Source organism: Panthera pardus, unplaced genomic scaffold (assembly GCF_024362965.1).
Source record: "Panthera pardus isolate Hobbes unplaced genomic scaffold, ASM2436296v1 HiC_scaffold_7, whole genome shotgun sequence".
NCBI lineage: Eukaryota > Metazoa > Chordata > Mammalia > Carnivora > Felidae > Panthera > Panthera pardus.
Window position 1 is genome coordinate 82480893 of NW_026527002.1, and position 17489 is coordinate 82498381.

At 48.2% G+C, this 17489-nt stretch overlaps 1 protein-coding gene across 4 annotated transcripts in view; it reads right to left on the reverse strand.

Annotated features, from left to right (window-relative positions):
- Positions 1 to 17489, reverse strand: part of ARHGAP39 (Rho GTPase activating protein 39) — a 108567-nt gene that overhangs the window by 18075 nt on the left and 73003 nt on the right. For 3 of the 4 annotated variants that reach the window (XM_053896285.1, XM_053896284.1, XM_053896283.1), the window contains 2 exons: positions 8059 to 8142; positions 1019 to 2342 (listed from right to left, as the gene is read on the reverse strand). In XM_053896285.1, coding sequence (XP_053752260.1) covers positions 1019 to 2342; positions 8059 to 8142 — 1408 coding nt within the window. Of the gene's footprint in view, positions 1 to 1018; positions 2343 to 8058; positions 8143 to 11360; positions 11965 to 17489 lie in introns of those variants that run through there. The other variant, XM_053896286.1, reaches the window with a different exon arrangement.

The following is a 17489-nucleotide window of genomic DNA, read 5'->3' on the forward strand; positions in this document are numbered from 1 at the left end:
CCACATGCAAAGTTCCACAGAACACGTCAATGTCACTTTTGGTCCCCTACACTGCCTGCCCCTTCCCATCAGAGCCTAACCCTTCCAACGAAGATCCTCGCATGGGATCATGGGCAGAGTGAGGTTGTGCAGTGGCAAGGTCGGCCTGCAAGGGGGCCTGCACTGCAGGCCTGGTCTCCCACGAAGCTGAAGAGGGAGGGTTTGCCCCAGGCCCCCTCCCTGCCTTCTTAATGGCCTCAGCACAAGTGTACAAGGTGTCACTGGGGTAACACCCCTTTCTTTTCTCAGCTCAGACAGAAATGATGCTCTGAGCTCTCCAGCCTGGAGGGGCACAAAGGCAGCCCTGCCCAGGGACACTGGCGTCCCAAGGTTACAGGGCCCTTGGGCATGTCTTCCCTGGCAGGACTGGGGGTGGAAGTGGGGAGCCCAATACCGGGAGGCCCTCTGGCCATTGCCAGCTCTGGGCAGATGCCAGGCCTTGGCTTCATATGGCAGACTGGTCGGAAATGTCAGGGGTCAGGAGGTGAAAACTAAGATACTGGCCCACACAAAATTCTGGGACATCAAGCTCCAGCACATGATCTAGAAAGAAGATACACGTGGGCTCAGAGGGCCTGACTGACGCCAGCACCTGGCGCTGAGCAGGGAAGGACAAGCCAGACCGGGCCTCTGGACCAGGTATCTGGCCTTTCCTCTTCACTGGGAAGAGCTCTGAGCAAGGGTGCCCGACACTCCGCCTGCATAGTTCCTCACCTGAGAGTCCATTCACAGGTGGGAGGACAGAAGCTCAGGGGCTCAGTGGTTGGGCGGCTGCCCACCCGTTTCCCCTGCCTTCCCTGCATCCGTGACCTGGAGGGAGTCAGGGCACAGCCTCTGACCCCCAGATACCTTGACAGCATCCTGCCAGGCCTTAGCAGGAACTGCGGTGAGGGAGCCCCGCTGCCTGTCCTCATGCCTGTCGGGAACGGAGTGCCACCTGCCCCGCCTCTGCCCGGGGACCCCGGCCACACCTCCCTACCTGTGAGGGGTGAAGGTAGGGCTCTGGCGACGCCAGGTTGGTCTGCACAGAGATGCTCTTCTCCAGTAGGATCTGGGGGAAAGCGAGCCTCTCTAAGGCGCCCCTCTGCCAGTGCTTGCTCTCCTGCTGGGCCAGCGCCTCATCCTCACTGAAGGCGCGCACCACAGGCCCAGGCATGGGCAGAGGCACCGCCCCATCGCTCTCATAGCCCGAGCCGTCCTGCTGGGAGTCCCAGCTGCCTCTCTGCTTCGTGTGAAAGCGGGCCTGCTGTGCCTCCCAGGCCAGCCGGGCCTGCGCCAGAAAGGGCTCAGCCTCGCCAGTCTTGCCCTCTGCGCGTTTCACTGGGGCCAGGCCGGGCCCACACAGGGGCCGCTCCTCAGCCGGGGGCTGCTCAGCGAGGAGGTCACGGTCCCCGGGGACTTCGGTGGACGAGGCGCTGGGGACATGGCACAGAGAGGGGTTCCTGCTCTTCCTCTTGCGGGTGCCCGGGGAGTAGCCTGTTGAGGACATGGTGTCCTGCTGGCTGGACCAGGACATAGCATCGTCTTGATGCCGCAGCTCAGGCCCCTCCATGCTGCTGTAGTCCCCAGAGGAGACCCCCAGGCGCTGATCCCGCAGCAGGCAGGGGCTGGGCTGCAGGGGCAGTGAGCCACCCCCGGGATTGGGTGCATACTTGTTCCTTGGGCCTGCACGCAGCTTGGGGCTTGAGCTGGCCTGCTCCACGTACACCAGCTGCCGCACGTATTCCTTGCCTGCAGGGCTATACTCCAGGCTCAGGAAACGCTCAGGGCACTTCTGCCTGGTCAGCACCAGCTGCTGGTAGGGCGAGGTGGAGCCCTGCTTGGGTGACTGTGGGAAGGGTGCTGGTTTGCGGCCTGGAGACCGCTGGGGTGAGCCAGCTTGATAGCCCCCGCCAGCCTCGTACTGGACGTCCATGGGCGGCTCATCATAGATAGGAGCCTGGTACTCCACGGGAGGCTCCTCGTAGAGGGGGGGCTCATAGGCGTAGCGTGGGGAGGAGGGCTGCGAGTCACTGGTAGGCTTGCGTGGCTGGGCCAGCAGCGGGGAGCAGCTCCCCAGCTCGGCCCTCTTCAGGAAGGGTGATGGCCTCCGTTCAGGGAAGAAGACGGGGCCATCAGATTCTGAGGCAAACGTCTGCAGGCTGGGTGAGTGCTGCCCACCGGAGGGTCTGCGGGAGCGGCCGCCAGACTGGCTGTCTAGGGCATAGCCATTGCCCTGGGAGGAGAGGAAGCTGGGCTCCCGGTCCGCAACTTTGATGAGCATACGCTCCTTGGTGCCCGAGTTCCACCGAAGTGAGGAGGTCCTGGGGGGAGGGGGGAGGGGGACAGGCACAGGTTACCTGGGGGAGGTTCTGGGTGGGTGGGGCACAGGCACACGTTTTCTGGGGGGAGGTTCTGGGGGGGACAGGTTTCTGGGGGAAGGTTCTGGGTGGGTGGGGGTACAGGTACAGGTTTCCTGGGGGAGGTTCTGGGTGGGTGGGAAGACAGGCACAGGTTTCCTGCGGGGAGGTTCTGGGGGGGGGGGACAGGCACAGGTTTCCTTGAGGGAGGTTCTGGGGGGGGGACAGGTTTCCAGGGGGAGGTTCTGGGTGGGTGGGGGTACAGGCACAGGTTTCCTGGGGGTGGTTCTGGGGGGGGTCAGGCACAGGTTACCTGGGGGAGGTTCTGGGTAGGGAATAGGCACAGGTTACCTGTTGGGGAGAGGTGGAAGTTTGGCCCAGCTATCAGCCTGAACCCATTACCTACCAGTCTCAGCCTCATAGGTATCTGGGGTCATGGCCCAAGAGGTCTGGTCATTTCTCAGCGTCCTCCTCACCTCCTAAATGGGAGCTTCAGGCTTCAGGGGCCTGATACTTGCTGGGGGGGGCTTCTCTGTAAATGACCTGTGCACGCTTCATTGCTGGGGCCCTGACTCCTGGGCAGTGCAGCCTAGAGTGGCTGTGCTCCTGTCCTGGGAGGTCCCTGCACATAGCTCCTCATACAGCCCTGCAGCCTTCCCCTCCAGGGGGCTCTCCTGCCCAGACAGCTTCCCCCAGGCCCGCCCCCACCTCTGGTACCCATCATGACACTCACTACAAGGGCTTCTGTGTGTGCATCTCTGCCCTGGTCCCACCCCAGCACTGGGCACAGAACTATTTCTACAACAGATAGCCAGGGTGGTCCTTCCAGCGGCCTAACTCTGGATTCAATATGGTTATCTCTCTGTAGGCCTCACTCCTGGGTTCAGTACCTGCCTGTGCTCCTATGGGGTGGTGGGCCACTTATCACTGCCCACCCCCTCCGCCCCCAGCATCTCAGGTCCTGTTTTTCAACCACACTCCCCTCCTACAACTCTGCCCTCACCCATAACATTCTGCACCTAGGCACAGACGAGAAAACTTTCTATAGCACTTTCAGGTTCCCAGCAGCACTGAGGGGAAAGTACACAGACTTCATATATACCCCCTGCCCCCACTCGTGTGCGATCTCTCCAGCTGTCAGCATCCCCGCCAGAGTGGTACCTGCGTCCCAGTCAGTGAACGGACACGGGTACCTGATCGTGATGCCTCGTCAGCAGCCGGCATCCACAGTTTACCTCAGGGCTCACTCGAGGCCCGTACAGTCTGCGGGTTTGGACAGACGTGTGATCCGTGTGCCCGATACCGAGAGTCACACGGAGTAGCTTCACTGCCCTGAATCCTCTGTCCCTCCCGTCCCCCCGACCCCCGGCCCCCACTCGTCTTTTACCGTCTCCACGGTTTTGCCTTTTCCAGAATGTCACAGACTTGGAATCGTACCGTGCGTAGCCTTTTCGGACTGGCTTCTTTTACCTCGTAATACGCATCTAGGGTCCCTCCGGGTCTTTTCACGGCTCGACAGCCCGTTCCTACTTAGTGCCGACCCACATCCCATTGTCTGGATGGACCGCAGGTTGTCCGTTCACCTGCTGACGGACACCTCGGCTGTTCCAGGGTTTGGGGGCTCTGGGTGAAGCCGCTGTGAACACCCGTGTGCAGGCTGTCGTGTGGACCCAAGTTCTCATCTCCTTTAGGTAGACGGCAAGGAGCGTGACTCCAGGATCACGTGGCCAGAGCATGTTTAATTTTATAAGAACTCTCCAGACTGTCTTCCAAAGTGGCTGCCCCATTCCGTTTTCCCACCAGCCACGAGCCAACGTTCCTGTGGCTCCGCATCCTGACCAACATCGGGTTATTCGGTGTTCTGGATTTTGGCCGTTCTAGTAGGTGTGCGGGCGGATCTCGTTGTCTTAATTTGCATTTCCCAGATAACATGTGATGTGGAGCATCTTTTATATAATTGTTTGCCATCTATTTATCTTCTTTAATGAGGTGTTTGTTAAGGTCTCTGGCCCGTTTTGTTTGTTATTTATTTATTTATTTATTTATTAATGATTTATTTTTGAGAGGGAGAGAGAGAGAAAGTGTGAGCAGGGGAGGGGCAGAGAGAGGGAGAAAGAGAATCCCAAGCAGGCTCCACACTGTCAGTGCAGAGCCCGATGAGGGGCTCAATCTCACAACCCTGGGATTGTGACCTGAGATGAAATCACAAGTCAGACGCTTAACCGACTGAGCCACCCAGGCACCCCACTGGCTCATTTTAAATTCTGGTTGTTTCCTTACTGTTGAGTTTTAAGAGTTATTTGTATATCTTAAATAACAGTCCTTTATCACGTCTAGCTTTTGCAAGTATTTTGTTCCAGGCTGTGACTTGTCTTCTCACTCTCTGACAACATCTTTCACAGAGAAGAAAATTTTAATGTTAATGAAGTTCCACTGTATCAATGATTTCTTTCATGGATGGTGCCTTTGATGTTGTATCTAAAAATCATCACCATACCAAAAATCGTCTAGGTTTTCTCCTGCGTCATCTTGTATGAGTAAGTTCTGAGTTTTATAGTTAGCTCTGAGATCCATTTTGAGCTAAGTTTCATGCAGTAAAATCTGTGTCTAGATTCATCTCCTTACATGTGGGGGTTCAGTTGTCCCAGCTCTGTTTGTTGCAAAGACCATCCTTGCTCCACCGAAGTGCCTTTCCCTATTGTCAAAATCAGTTTACTATATTGTTGTGGGTTTATTTCTCTATTTTCTTACACTGACCTATTTGTCTATTCTTTGCCAATACCACATTGTCTTCATTAGGGTAGCTTCACAGTAAGTCTTGAAATCAAGAGTATTAGTCCTCCAACGTTGTTCTCCTTGAATACTGTGTTAGGTATTCTGGATCTTTCACCTTTCCATTAAGTCTTAGAATCAGTTTGTTGATATCCACAAAATACCTTGCTGGGGTTTTTTGATTGAGGTTGCACTGAATCTATAGATCAAGTTGGAAAGAACTGACATTTTGACAGTATTGAATCTTCCTGTCCATTAACATAGGATATCTCTCCATTTATTTAGTTCTTGATTTCTTTCATTAGAGTTTTGTAGTTTTCCTCATATAGATTTCGGATACATCTTGCTAGATTTACACCTATGCATTTCATTTTTGGGGGTGCTAATGCAAATGGTATTAATTTTAAATTCCACTTATTCATTGCTAGTATACAGGAAAGAAATTGACTTTTGTAAACTTACTTTGTATCATGCAAACTTGCCATAATCACTTATCAGTTCTAGGACTTTTTTGGTCAATTCTTTAGGATTTTCTACATAGATAATTTTTAGACTGATATTCTAAGGACTACGTATGAAAAACTGTAGAGATAATTTGAGGCTCTGGGTTTATTTTTGTTTCTGACAGGCAGCTGGGGAAAGGGCAGATAACCTGAATCCCATGTCAGACTGAGCTGACGGGAAATCAGGTTTAGGTTTGAGGGCTGGTTTAGGTTTAGCCTTTCAGGGGTCCACATGGAATGTTAACTAGAGCTCCTTTTTGTGACTCTGACTTTGGAGTCATGGAACCACTCAAAGGTCGGCTCGGCTTCTCAACTGTCCTGGGGGAGAGGCAGTATCTTATGTGTGCTGGGTTGTACTGATCCCTCCTCAGCCCTCAAGTCCTCACACCTTAGTCGATCTTCAGGACAATTTCGTCTATTTTGTTTTCTGTGTTTAGGCTGGTCTCAGAGAAGTTAATCTACCGCTGCAAAAGTAGAAATCCCAAGTGTCTTAAACCAGTTGTATAGTTTGCCATCTCTGCCTCTGTCCTCTGATTACTGCTGGATCTTTCTGCACAAGGCCACGACTTCCAATTACTGGAGGTGGGTGAGGCAGCCTACTCCAACACGCCAGTTACATGGCCTACTCAGCACAGCCAGGAACCGAACCCACCAGTTGACGATGATGCCCAGCAGCTCGGCTTACTGTCCTGAGGAGAAGTCACACAGTAGCAGGACTCAGGATGCAGGCTCCCATTCCTGGGAACTCTGCTCCTGGTTGCTGGCTTTGGAATCCAGAGATCTGAGACTGGATGCCAGCCTGTTGCTCCCTGGTTGCGGGGCTTGGGAATATCACTTACCATCACTGACTTAGCGTCCTCCTTGGTTCTTACGAGAATTAAGTAACATAATGTGCATATGATAAAGTCCTCAGCTCAGTACTGACATACAGGAAACACTCAACAAGCATGAAGCATTATTTTTGTACTTTTTTTCATCACTCAGCAGGTAATGACACAACCCTGGTGCCAGGCCCCCCTCAGGGGCTATGAGGTAAAGAAAGATCCTTGCCTGGCAGAGGGTGCTGAGGGCTGTGGCCCGAGGAGGCATGGCGTGGCCTGTCCGTTGTGGGCCATCAAGATCGTGCTATAGGACGGGGCGCCTGGGTGGCTCAGCCGGTTAAGCATCTGACTTCGGCTCAGGTCATAATCTCACGGTCTGTGAGTTCGAGCCCCGTGTTGGGTTCTGGCCTGACAGCCTGGAGCCTGGAGCCTGCTTCAGATTCTGTCTCCCTCTCTTTCTGCCCCTCCCCCACTCATGCTCTCCCTCTCTCTCTCTTGATCTTTCTCTCTTAAAAATAAATAAAGATTAAAAAGAAGAAGAAGAGGAGGAGGAGGAGGTGGCGGTGGCGGCAGCAGCAGCCAGGAATTACTCTGCTACCACCTCCTTAGGAAGTGGGTATCACGTGTGCAAAATGCCTGCACTCCTAAAACTACAACTTGCTATTCTCATACCCAGCTCAGATGGCACCCAGGGTGGCAGGGCCAGCGCAGCAACTGGCCACCAAAGCCCAGGTGGTCACACGTACCCTGCAGAGTGTGGGGGGCTTTGATAGGCAGCCCACCAGAGCAGTGCTCAATGCACCCACACTGGTGCAGAACATACCCTCAGTCACACACCCACACTGATGGGCCCAGACAGGCTCAGATTCCATCCTCTATCAACAAACCCAGTTAGCACTTCCAACACTGACCTTTAAAACGTCGGAGCAAACCACCAAAGACCCCTCAGGGCTTCAAATTCCTCACTAACACTGGTATCACTCCTGTTGGTCTGTGCTGAGGGCACCTAGGCCACCAAGAGGCACGGAACCCCACCTGGAGCTATGAGTTGACTGAGGACGGCCCCTGCCCAGTCTGACAGATTCTGTGCCCTTGGGTCCTAAGGGTCATCTCTGGAACCCTCCAATACTCTGCAAGGCCAACCCATGACCAAGAGAGACCAATCAATGTCCACTTCCTTCCTTGTGATTAACACCAATCTTCCTGACTTTGCCTGGGGAAGCACTGTGACACACAGCCTAGAGCTCCAGGAGAGAACATGCTGAGGATCGCCCAGGGACTCACTCCTCTGTTAAGAGCAATGGGCTCCACAGCTCTCCAAACTGGGCAGTGACAAGCTTCTTCCAGCTTTCCCAAAGCTGCCACATGAGCCTGGAGGCCACTCCAAAAGGCCTCTACCCATGCGCTGGTGGCCCCAACAGCTTTTCCTCATGTTCCTCTGGCTAGTACAGGGCCCCACGTGCTGTATACACCTAGCTCATTGCTTCTTGTTGAGCCAGATTCTTCCCCAGCTCATCTAAGAGCTGCCAGAAACACCACCCTTGAGTCAGGAGACAGGGCCAAGTGTGACACAGTGGGTTCTACCTGTAGTGAAGAAGTTGTCCATCCACATTATAATCCCGGTAAATTTCATAGTCCTTCTCAAGGAACACTCCTGGTGGTGAAGAGCTGAAACACAACAAGATGAAAAAAAGACACGAGCATGACTGTAATACTTTTAAAATATGGTACACTCAAAACAATAAACCTTTCACTCTTAAGAATATAGGAGTCATTCTTTTAGTTTCTCAGGAATAACCCCAGTGTCCAGCCCACAAAGCCATCCCCTTCACCATGTCAAATGGATGTTTCCTCTACCCTAAGCCTGCCTCACTGCACATGGCCTGGACAAAATGGGCTGGAGACCCACCTGCCCTCCAGCAGGGACAACCCCGCTGTGGCCCCTTCCAGAAGCTGGAGGACAGACAAAGACTTCGACTGCTCTATCTTGGATGTTAGGAGCTTAGATGACTTGGAACTGGGGCTTCTACTCTAAGGCTATGGTGATGGGGTTAGTGAGACTTTGGCTAGATGACCTGAGAAAGAAGCAGGGTTAGAAATACTCTCATTGGGATGATAAGCTTCTTAAGAGTGGGGGTATGGAGCACAACAGGCACTCATTATCTGGGAAAGAAATCAGTGGGTGATTATACTGGCAGATGTTCAAAGGCATGTGGGCAAATTAATGTCTAGTTATGATTTAAAATCTCTGTAACCCAGAAGTAAAAGAAAATTTACTTAACCTTATCAAGAATATCCATATTAAACTCAAGGCCTGCATAATATTTAGTAGTAAAAGGCTGAAAGCATACTCATTAAAGTCAGAATAAGAACTTGTCCTCTTACCGCCAGTATGTCGTACTTTTGGAAATGCTAGTCAGTGCGGTAAAGACAAGAAAAAAAAAAGAGATTTAAATATTTGAAAAAGAGAAAATTGTCATTAGTTGTGAACTTAGAAAAAGTAAAGGAATCATGGGAAAAACTACCAAAAGGATTAGGGAGATTGTAATGTTGTATCACTCACATGAAGTGAGAGACGAGTATCTGTGTTTCAGCAGAAACTGGTTAGGAAAGAAGTTCATCCTCATCACAGCAGTAACCACCACAGAAAGAAACTAAAAATCCAGGAATTAAGTTAAAAAGGAGTATGTTGGGTCAGTATGAATAAAATTATAAATATTTGAGGTACTTAAAGAAATGTAAATACATACAAGTTTCCTTGGATTGGAAAATTCAATAATTATGAAGATATACCTTCTAAATTGGTTAATACATTTAATGTATTCTATTCTATAACATTTCCAATAGAAAGAAATGTTTTTATTTTTTTATTTTTTTTTTAATTTTTTTTATTTTTTTTATTTTATTTTATTTTTTTTAATTTATTTTTGGGACAGAGAGAGACAGAGCATGAACGGGGGAGGGGCAGAGAGAGAGGGAGACACAGAATCGGAAACAGGCTCCAGGCTCCGAGCCATCAGCCCAGAGCCTGACGCGGGGCTCGAACTCACGGACTGCGAGATCGTGACCTGGCTGAAGTAGGACGCTTAAACGACTGCGCCACCCAGGCGCCCCAAGAAATGTTTTTAAAATTTAGAATGTTTAGAAAGTTAACCCCCAAAAATAAACACATAAGAATAACTAAGAAAAAGTTCAGAAATGATAATGGGAGTAATAATTTTTACCATTAGATACAAACAATATTATAGAGGCAAATAATTAAAACAGTACTGTACTGGTAGAGAACTACACAGATTCTGGAATGCAGCAGAAAACACAAATATTGACCTAAATGTACATAAGAATTTAGTAAACAGGAATTAAAAACTTCATACTTAGCAAGTACATTGGAAACAAATCATGTGTCTAGCAATGGGAACTCATTTTTGCTCAGTATTGTTCATACTGAGAAACAGAATGCAATTGTGGAAATACTGTTGTACTTTTTTCCAAATTCTTTTTTTTAATTTAATTTAATTTTTTAAATTTACATCCAAGTTAGTTAGCATACAGCGCAACAATGATTTCAGGGGTAGATTCCTTAATGCCCCTTACCCATTTAGCCCATCCCCTTTCCCACAACCCCTCCAGCAACCCTCAGTTTGTTCTCCATATTTTAAGAGTCTCTTATGTTTCATCCCCCTCCCTGTTTTTATATTATTTTTGCTTCCCTTTTGCTGTTGTACTATTTTTTAAACTGCAAAGGGGGCCGCCTGGGTGACTCAGTCAGTTAAGTGTCTGACTGGATTTCAGCTCAGGTCACGATCTCATGGTTTGTGAGATTGAGCCCTCCGTCAAGTTCTGCACTGACATCACTGAGTCTGTGTGGGATCCTCTCTCTGTGTCCCTGGCTGACTCGTGCATATGCACTCTCTCTCTCTCTCTCAAAATAAATAACTTAAGGGGCGCCTGGGTGGCTCGGTCGGTTAAGCATCCGACTTCAGCTCAGGTCATGATCTCACGGTCCGTGGGTTCGAGCCCCGCGTCGGGCTCTGTGCTGACCGCTCAGAGCCTGGAGCCTGTTTCAGATTCTGTGTCTCCCTCTCTCTGTGACCCTCCCCCCGTTCATGCTCTGTCTCTCTCTGTCTCAAAAATAAATAAACGTTAAAAAAAAGAAAAAAGATTTCTGATTTAAAAAAAAATAAATAACTTAAGAAAACAAAACTGCAAAGGTAAATGCCAGAAAACTGATACACAGCATTTAATGGGCTTCATAATTTTTCTTCTATGTAATTATATGTACTTTCTACAACTAATGTGCATTGCTTCTCTAATAAAAATGTTATTTTATTTTATGTTTTTAATGTGTATTTATTTTTGAGAGAGATACAGAATCCAAAGCAGGCCTCAGGCTCCAAGGTGTCAGCACAGAGCCTGAAGCGGGGCTCAAACTCCCAAACCGCGAGATCATGACCTGAGCTGAAGTCAGACACTTTACCAACTCAGCCACCCAGGTGCCCATACAAATGTGAGAATAAATGAATAGAAGTTGAAGTTGAATAAATGAACGGCAAATGCTGGTGGTATTTCCTAACATGTAATCATGCTACAGAACAAAAAGCTAGAAACATGAAGAGTGATGTGCGCAAACACATCTGTAAGGTGTCTATACACGTATCTACCTCAGTTGGTACATCCCTCCTCCTTCCGGCTGGCCACCAAAAGCCGACAGAGGTCCCGCAGAGCTGGGAGCACCTGGTAGTTGGCCCGAGTTGCAGCTATAACCCGTATGTTCCTGTGCTCATTGTGGCTTTGTCACTTGTACCCAGGCCAGGTTGACACACAGTTCTTTTTTCTTCAAAGCCAAAGCCAACACAGTTTTTCCACCACCAGGATGGCACCATTACCTCCTGGAGATATTCAGACCTCCTCCTTTTGAATTCTATGGTGTCACACTTCCCTGGGCCTTCAGGGACTCTGACATTTTCCTTTCCGTTTCTAACTCCAGCCACCGGTACCCAGGGCTCACCTCTCCTCCAGACTGCTGCCGAAGCATTCCATGCTGGGCCTGGGCTGGGGGCAGGGACACAAGATGGGTGAGGCAGACACACTTCTGCCGCCACAGAACTTGCACTCAGTGTGGGGCCAACACGGAATGAACCAGATCCTCAGGCATCTGCAGGACCCAGACATGGAGCAGGCCCAGGGAGGGAGGTCAGAGGCAGCTCTCTGGGAGGCGTGTTTGGGCAGTGAACAGGGCAAACGAGAGACCAGGCAGAGGAGCCTCAAGGAGGAAGAGTGTGGCACCCTCCAGGACAGAAATGAAGCCGCTGTGCTAAGGCGCAAGGAGCAGTGAGTGGGGGAACCGTAGGGGGTTCGAGCCAGATCACACATTTTCCAGTATCAAACTATAGTTCCAGCAGGACTTCCAGACCTGATGTAAGTGCCAGTGCAGACGAAATTTCCCTATTTCAAAACCTACTTTACTGTGTAACTGAAGAGCTTCCAAAAACTTGCAGTAGGAGTTATTAATCTGCAATGTAAGGGCACACTAAAAGGCAAATATCAAGAGGAGAATCTAAGAGAATTTTTTAATAATAAACATTATTTTTAATAACATCATTATTTAATAAACATTTATTTTTATTTAATTAATAACATTAAATTATAAAATTAACTATCTTATTTAATTAATAACATTATTATTTAATAAATAAACATTTATTTTTGAGAGACAGAGACAGAATGCGAGTGGGTTAAGGGCAGAGAGAGAGGGACACACAGAATCCAAAGCAGGCCCCAGACCCTGAGCTGTCAGCACGGAGCTGGCCGTGGGGCTCGAACCCACAAACCAGGAGATCATGACCTGAGTCAAAGTCAGACGGTTAACTGACTAAGCCACCCAGGTGCCCCTAAGAGAATTTGATAAATGCCTTCCAAGTGATGCTCACGGATTGATAATCAGTATTTAGCAGTAACCACCAGTGTAAAAAGAAACTTTCAAAGATGAAGTATGTAAAATCTCATCACAAGCCACAACAGATGAATACCTACAACCGGTTTGGAGGGTAGGGCAGAGCAACTCCCTATGATTCCTCTGAGCAGCCACACTAGCCTTCCTGCTGTTCCTTGAGCACATCAAGAGCCCTCCCTCTTCAGGAGCAGCCCCTCTCTCAAAATGAACTGTGAGGGGAAAATCCATCAATCAAAGCTGACCCAGAATTGACACAGATGACAGAATTAGTAACGAGAATGTTACAGCTTATTAAAACTGTATTCCATATGTTCAAAGGCTAAAAAAGGACCAATATGGTAAGTAGAGAGAAGGAATAGATAACAAGTCTCAATCTACATTCCAGAGAACCCTGCAGTATCTGAAATGGAGAACACAGTGGAAGGGCTTAACAACAGGACAGGCATTGCAGAAGAAAGGATCAGCAGATTTGTCTTTTTGCTCTTGTTGTTTTTTATTTGAGAGAGAGACAGAGAGGGTGTGTGTGCACACGCACATGCACGCACACAAGCAGGGAAGGAGCAAGAAGAGAGAGAGAATCTCAAGCAGGCTCCATGCTCAGTGCAGCACCCAACATAGTGCTCGATCCCATGACCCTTGGATCATGACCTGAGCCAAAATCAAGAGGGGGGCACTCAACTGACTGAGTCACCCAGGTGTCCCAAGATTAGCAAATCTGAAAGCATAATAGTATAAACTACCCAATGAAACAGAGAGAAAACAAAGATTAAAAGGAAAGAAAGAAAATAAAGAAAATTCGAGAGCATCAGTGAGCTGAGGCGTACTCTACATATGATTGGAGCTCTGCAGGGATGATCAAAAAAAATATTTGAAAAAAAAAAAAACCCAAACATTTCCCAAACTTGGTGAAAACTATAAACCTATAGGTCCAAGAAACCCCATGAACCCTGAGCAAGAAACATGAAGAAAACTACACTAAGGCAAATCATAAATTGCTTGCAACCAGCAATAGAGAACATTTTAAAAGAAGCAGAGAGAAAGGACACGATCTGTCCAGACACAAAGTGAGGAAGAGGACAGACCTTTCACCAGAAGTGACGCGGCTGAGGAGGGCAGTGTGGCAAGATGGGAACACCGTCCACCAAGAATTTGAGACACAGCAGGGTCACGCTTCACAGAAGAGAGGGAAATACTTTCTAAGACACACAAATGTAAGAGAAGGTATCACCAGCAGACTCACATTACAAGCAATGTTTGGTGAAGTCTTCGGGCAGAGGAGGTCAACCACGTAAAAATCTACAACAGAAGTGAAGAGTACTGGAGATGGTAACTAGATGTTAATGTAAGAAGTGTTTTCCTTTTATTTTCATCTCTTTGAAACATAACTGGCTGCTTAAAGCAAAAATAACGAGCGTATTAAGTGGTTTACCTATGACAGCACCAGGAGGAAGCCTGGAGTGTGTTGTTGGCTCTCACACCACAGGTGCGGTGATGTATTACAAACTGCCTGAAGGCCCAGTCTGATCAGTTAATATGCACTATAAACCCCCAAACAACAACTAAAAACATAGCACAGAGTAAAAAGCAAAGCATAAAGTTGAATTTAAAAGATGTTCAATTAACCCCAAAGAAGAAAAAAAACCAAAAAAGCAAAGAACAGAGAGGACCAAAAAAAAAAAAAAAAAAAAAAATAGCAAGATGACATATCTAAACCTAACCATACAAATAATCACATTAAGGGGCACCTGGGTGGCTCAATCAGTTAAGCGTCCGACTTCAGCTCAGGTCATGATCTCATGGTTCGTGAGTTTGAGCCCCATGTTGGGCTCTATGCTGACAGCTCAGAGCCTAGAGCCTGGAGCCTGGAGCTGCTTCCGATTCTGTTTCTCCCTCTCTCTCTGCCCCTCCCCTGCTCACGCTCTCTCTCTGTCTCTCACAGATAAATTAACGTTAAGAAAAAATTAAAAAACAAAAAACAAATAATCACATTAAATGTAAGTGGTCTAAATCCCCAATTAAAAAGCAAAGACAGACTGTATAAAAAAGCAGGACGCGGGGCGCCTGGGTGGCGCAGTCGGTTAAGCGTCCGACTTCAGCCAGGTCACGATCTCGCGGTCCGTGAGTTCGAGTCCCGCGTCAGGCTCTGGGCTGATGGCTCGGAGCCTGGAGCCTGCTTCCAATTCTGTGTCTCCCTCTCTCTCTGCCCCTCCCCCGTTCATGCTCTGTCTCTCTGTCCCAAAAATAAATAAAAAAGCAGGACGCAACAATGTGCTGCCTGAGAGAAAATTACAATAAAAGCATAAAAACAGGTTAAAAGTAAAGGCTGGAAACAGAGATACCATGGTGACACTTCAAAAGAAACCTGGAGTGCCTGTATTAACACAAACAGATTTTGGGACAAAGAGCACTACGAGGCATCAGGGAGCACTGCTTGATGATAATGGGATCCGTTCGTCAAGAGGACACAACAGTGGTAAATGTCTGTGCACCGCACTGCAGGGTCACACAACGTGCCTGGGCACTTATTTGCCTGTGAGAAATCAAAGCGTGTGTGTGCACAGGTATTTACGTTAATGCTCACAGCAGCTTTATTTGTACCAACCAAACCTGGAAGCAACCGAAATGCCATCTCAAGGAGGAGGGCCCACACAACGGAGTACTATTCAGCACTGAAAAGGCAATGAGCTGTTGACATATGTAATGACTTTCAAGACAGTTACACCGAGTGAAAGATGGCAAAAAAGAGTCCATGCTGTTTGATTCCATTTACATAAACACCTGAAGAATGCAAACTGCTCCATAATAACACCAGGCAGATCGGTGGCTCCCCGGGAGTGAGTGGCAGCACCAAGAAGGGCTGGGGTGACGAGGGAAAGGAGACTCTCGTGGCCCACAGGCATGTGCACTATCACGACTGTGCAGTCTCACAAGTACACACACACACACACCAACATGTATCAAAATGCATGCTTTACACATGGCTGTTGATGCCTGTCACCTCCCCCTCTGAGAAGAAACGAGGTCAGAATCGTAACATTGAGCGGGATCTTGTCTTTTCATTATGCTTTCCTGGACTACTTCAACGGTTTTTGTGAAAATTTGTATCTTCATGATGGGGGGGCGGGGGGGAGGGGAAAGATCAGTAAAATACCACCAATTTGAAAAAGAAAAATCCACACCTGCCTCACCCCAAAACCTCCACCTCAGGAAGCAAAGCTGTTGAGGGGTTGTTTCTGTCCCTCTGGGAAGAGGAGCATCTTTTCAAAAATCAAAGTGGAAATCTAAGTCTACATAAAACTTACATCAAAGGCCCATTGGGTGGATGGCTGAGTCATTTTCCCTCTCGGCAACAACCAAGGTTAAAAGCAAAAAAACAGACAAAACTGATGGACTCAGAGGACAGCGAGGCCAACCTCAAGGCTCCACCGGGAGAACCTGGCTCCAGAACTCTGCAGGCGGCAGGGGAGATGTAGCATCCAGGCGGGCTATGGGCAGGCAAGACCGAGCGCCTGACCCAATGCCCCATCACGGAGGTCAAATGTCATTGATTCATATGGCTTGATCTGTTGTTATTAAGGGCACATTTGTAAGAATTTCATTGAAAGAGATGGATGGGACAGAGGTTAATTTCAGAATTTCAGTAAATTAGTGGGGAAAAAAAGATTAAGCAGCACAAAATTCTTGGGGCATGTGGGTGGCTCAGTCAGTTGAGTGTCAGACTCTTGATTTCAGCTCAGGTCATGCTCCCAGGGTTCGTGGGTTCGAGTCCTGAACTGGGCTCTGCGCTGGGATTCTCTCTTACTCCCACTCTCTGCCCCGCCCCCACTCATGCATGTGCATGCTCTCTCTCTCAAAATAAACAAACATTTTTAAAAAGCACAGAATTCTTTTGCTTTCAACAAGAATAAAAATCTGTAATGATATCCTCGAATAAAAAAGGATGGATGCCATTCAAACTATGGCAAAAGTGACACACACATGCAAACAAACACTCCACACCAACAGAGAGAATGAAAACCAACACGGGTCGCTGAAGACAGCTGTCAGAAGCACACATGGGGTGACAGAGGCTGGGCCCTGGGCCTCCTGCCTTAAAAGGACAGCATCTTAAACTGGACCAAATAATAAAATCCACACTATGATGCTCTAGAGAGTCCTAACCAAAGCTAATTGGGAAACTGAAACAAAACAAAACAAAACAAAACAAAACAAAAAAAGGGCAAAACTACAAACACAAACAAGTAAACAGGATTTAGAGCAATGCCAGAGCATCACCTGAAGGGGATTCCATGAGAAGGAAAGTCTTTTTTTATTTGAGAGAGAGAGAGAGTGAGCAGGGGAGCAGGGGAGAAGGGCAGAGGGAGAGAGAGAGAGAATCTCAAGCAGGCTCTACATTCAGCTCAGAGCCTGGCACAGGGCATTCTCGAACCCATGAACCTGGGATCATGACCTGGGCCAAAATCAAGAGTCAGGCGCTCAACTGACTGAGTCACCAGGGCGTCCCCAGGAAAGTCCTTTTTTGACAACAGAGGACATATTCAATGCCGAAGATGTAACACAATTAAATCTGACACACTGGCTAACACAGGGCAGCAGCACACAGAGCTACAATTGCACAGGCAGAACAAGGCACCCATAGGGCCTCGAGGCCCAGCCCGTGACATCAAAAGGAAAAAATAAGTCATTGATGCAGTGAAAATGCATAAATGAACATGGGATTTCATACTCGTAAACTAGGAAAACTATTTTTTTTTTCTTTTAAAGTTTTTATTTATTTGAGAGAGAGAGAACACAAGCAGGGGAGGGGCAGAGAGGGAGAGAGAGAATCTTAAACAGGCTCTACGCTGTCAGCACAGAGCCCGACATGGGGCTTGAACCCACAAACTGTGAGATCATGACCTGAGCCAAAGTCAGACACTTAACCAACTGAGCCACTGAGGTCCTCTGGGAACACTGGTTTTCAAGTGTCCACAGAATATTTCCAAATTACATTATCACTTATATAACAAAAAAGCCCAATAAATTTTAGAATGCAGACATTTTAGATGTTATTCCTTAGACA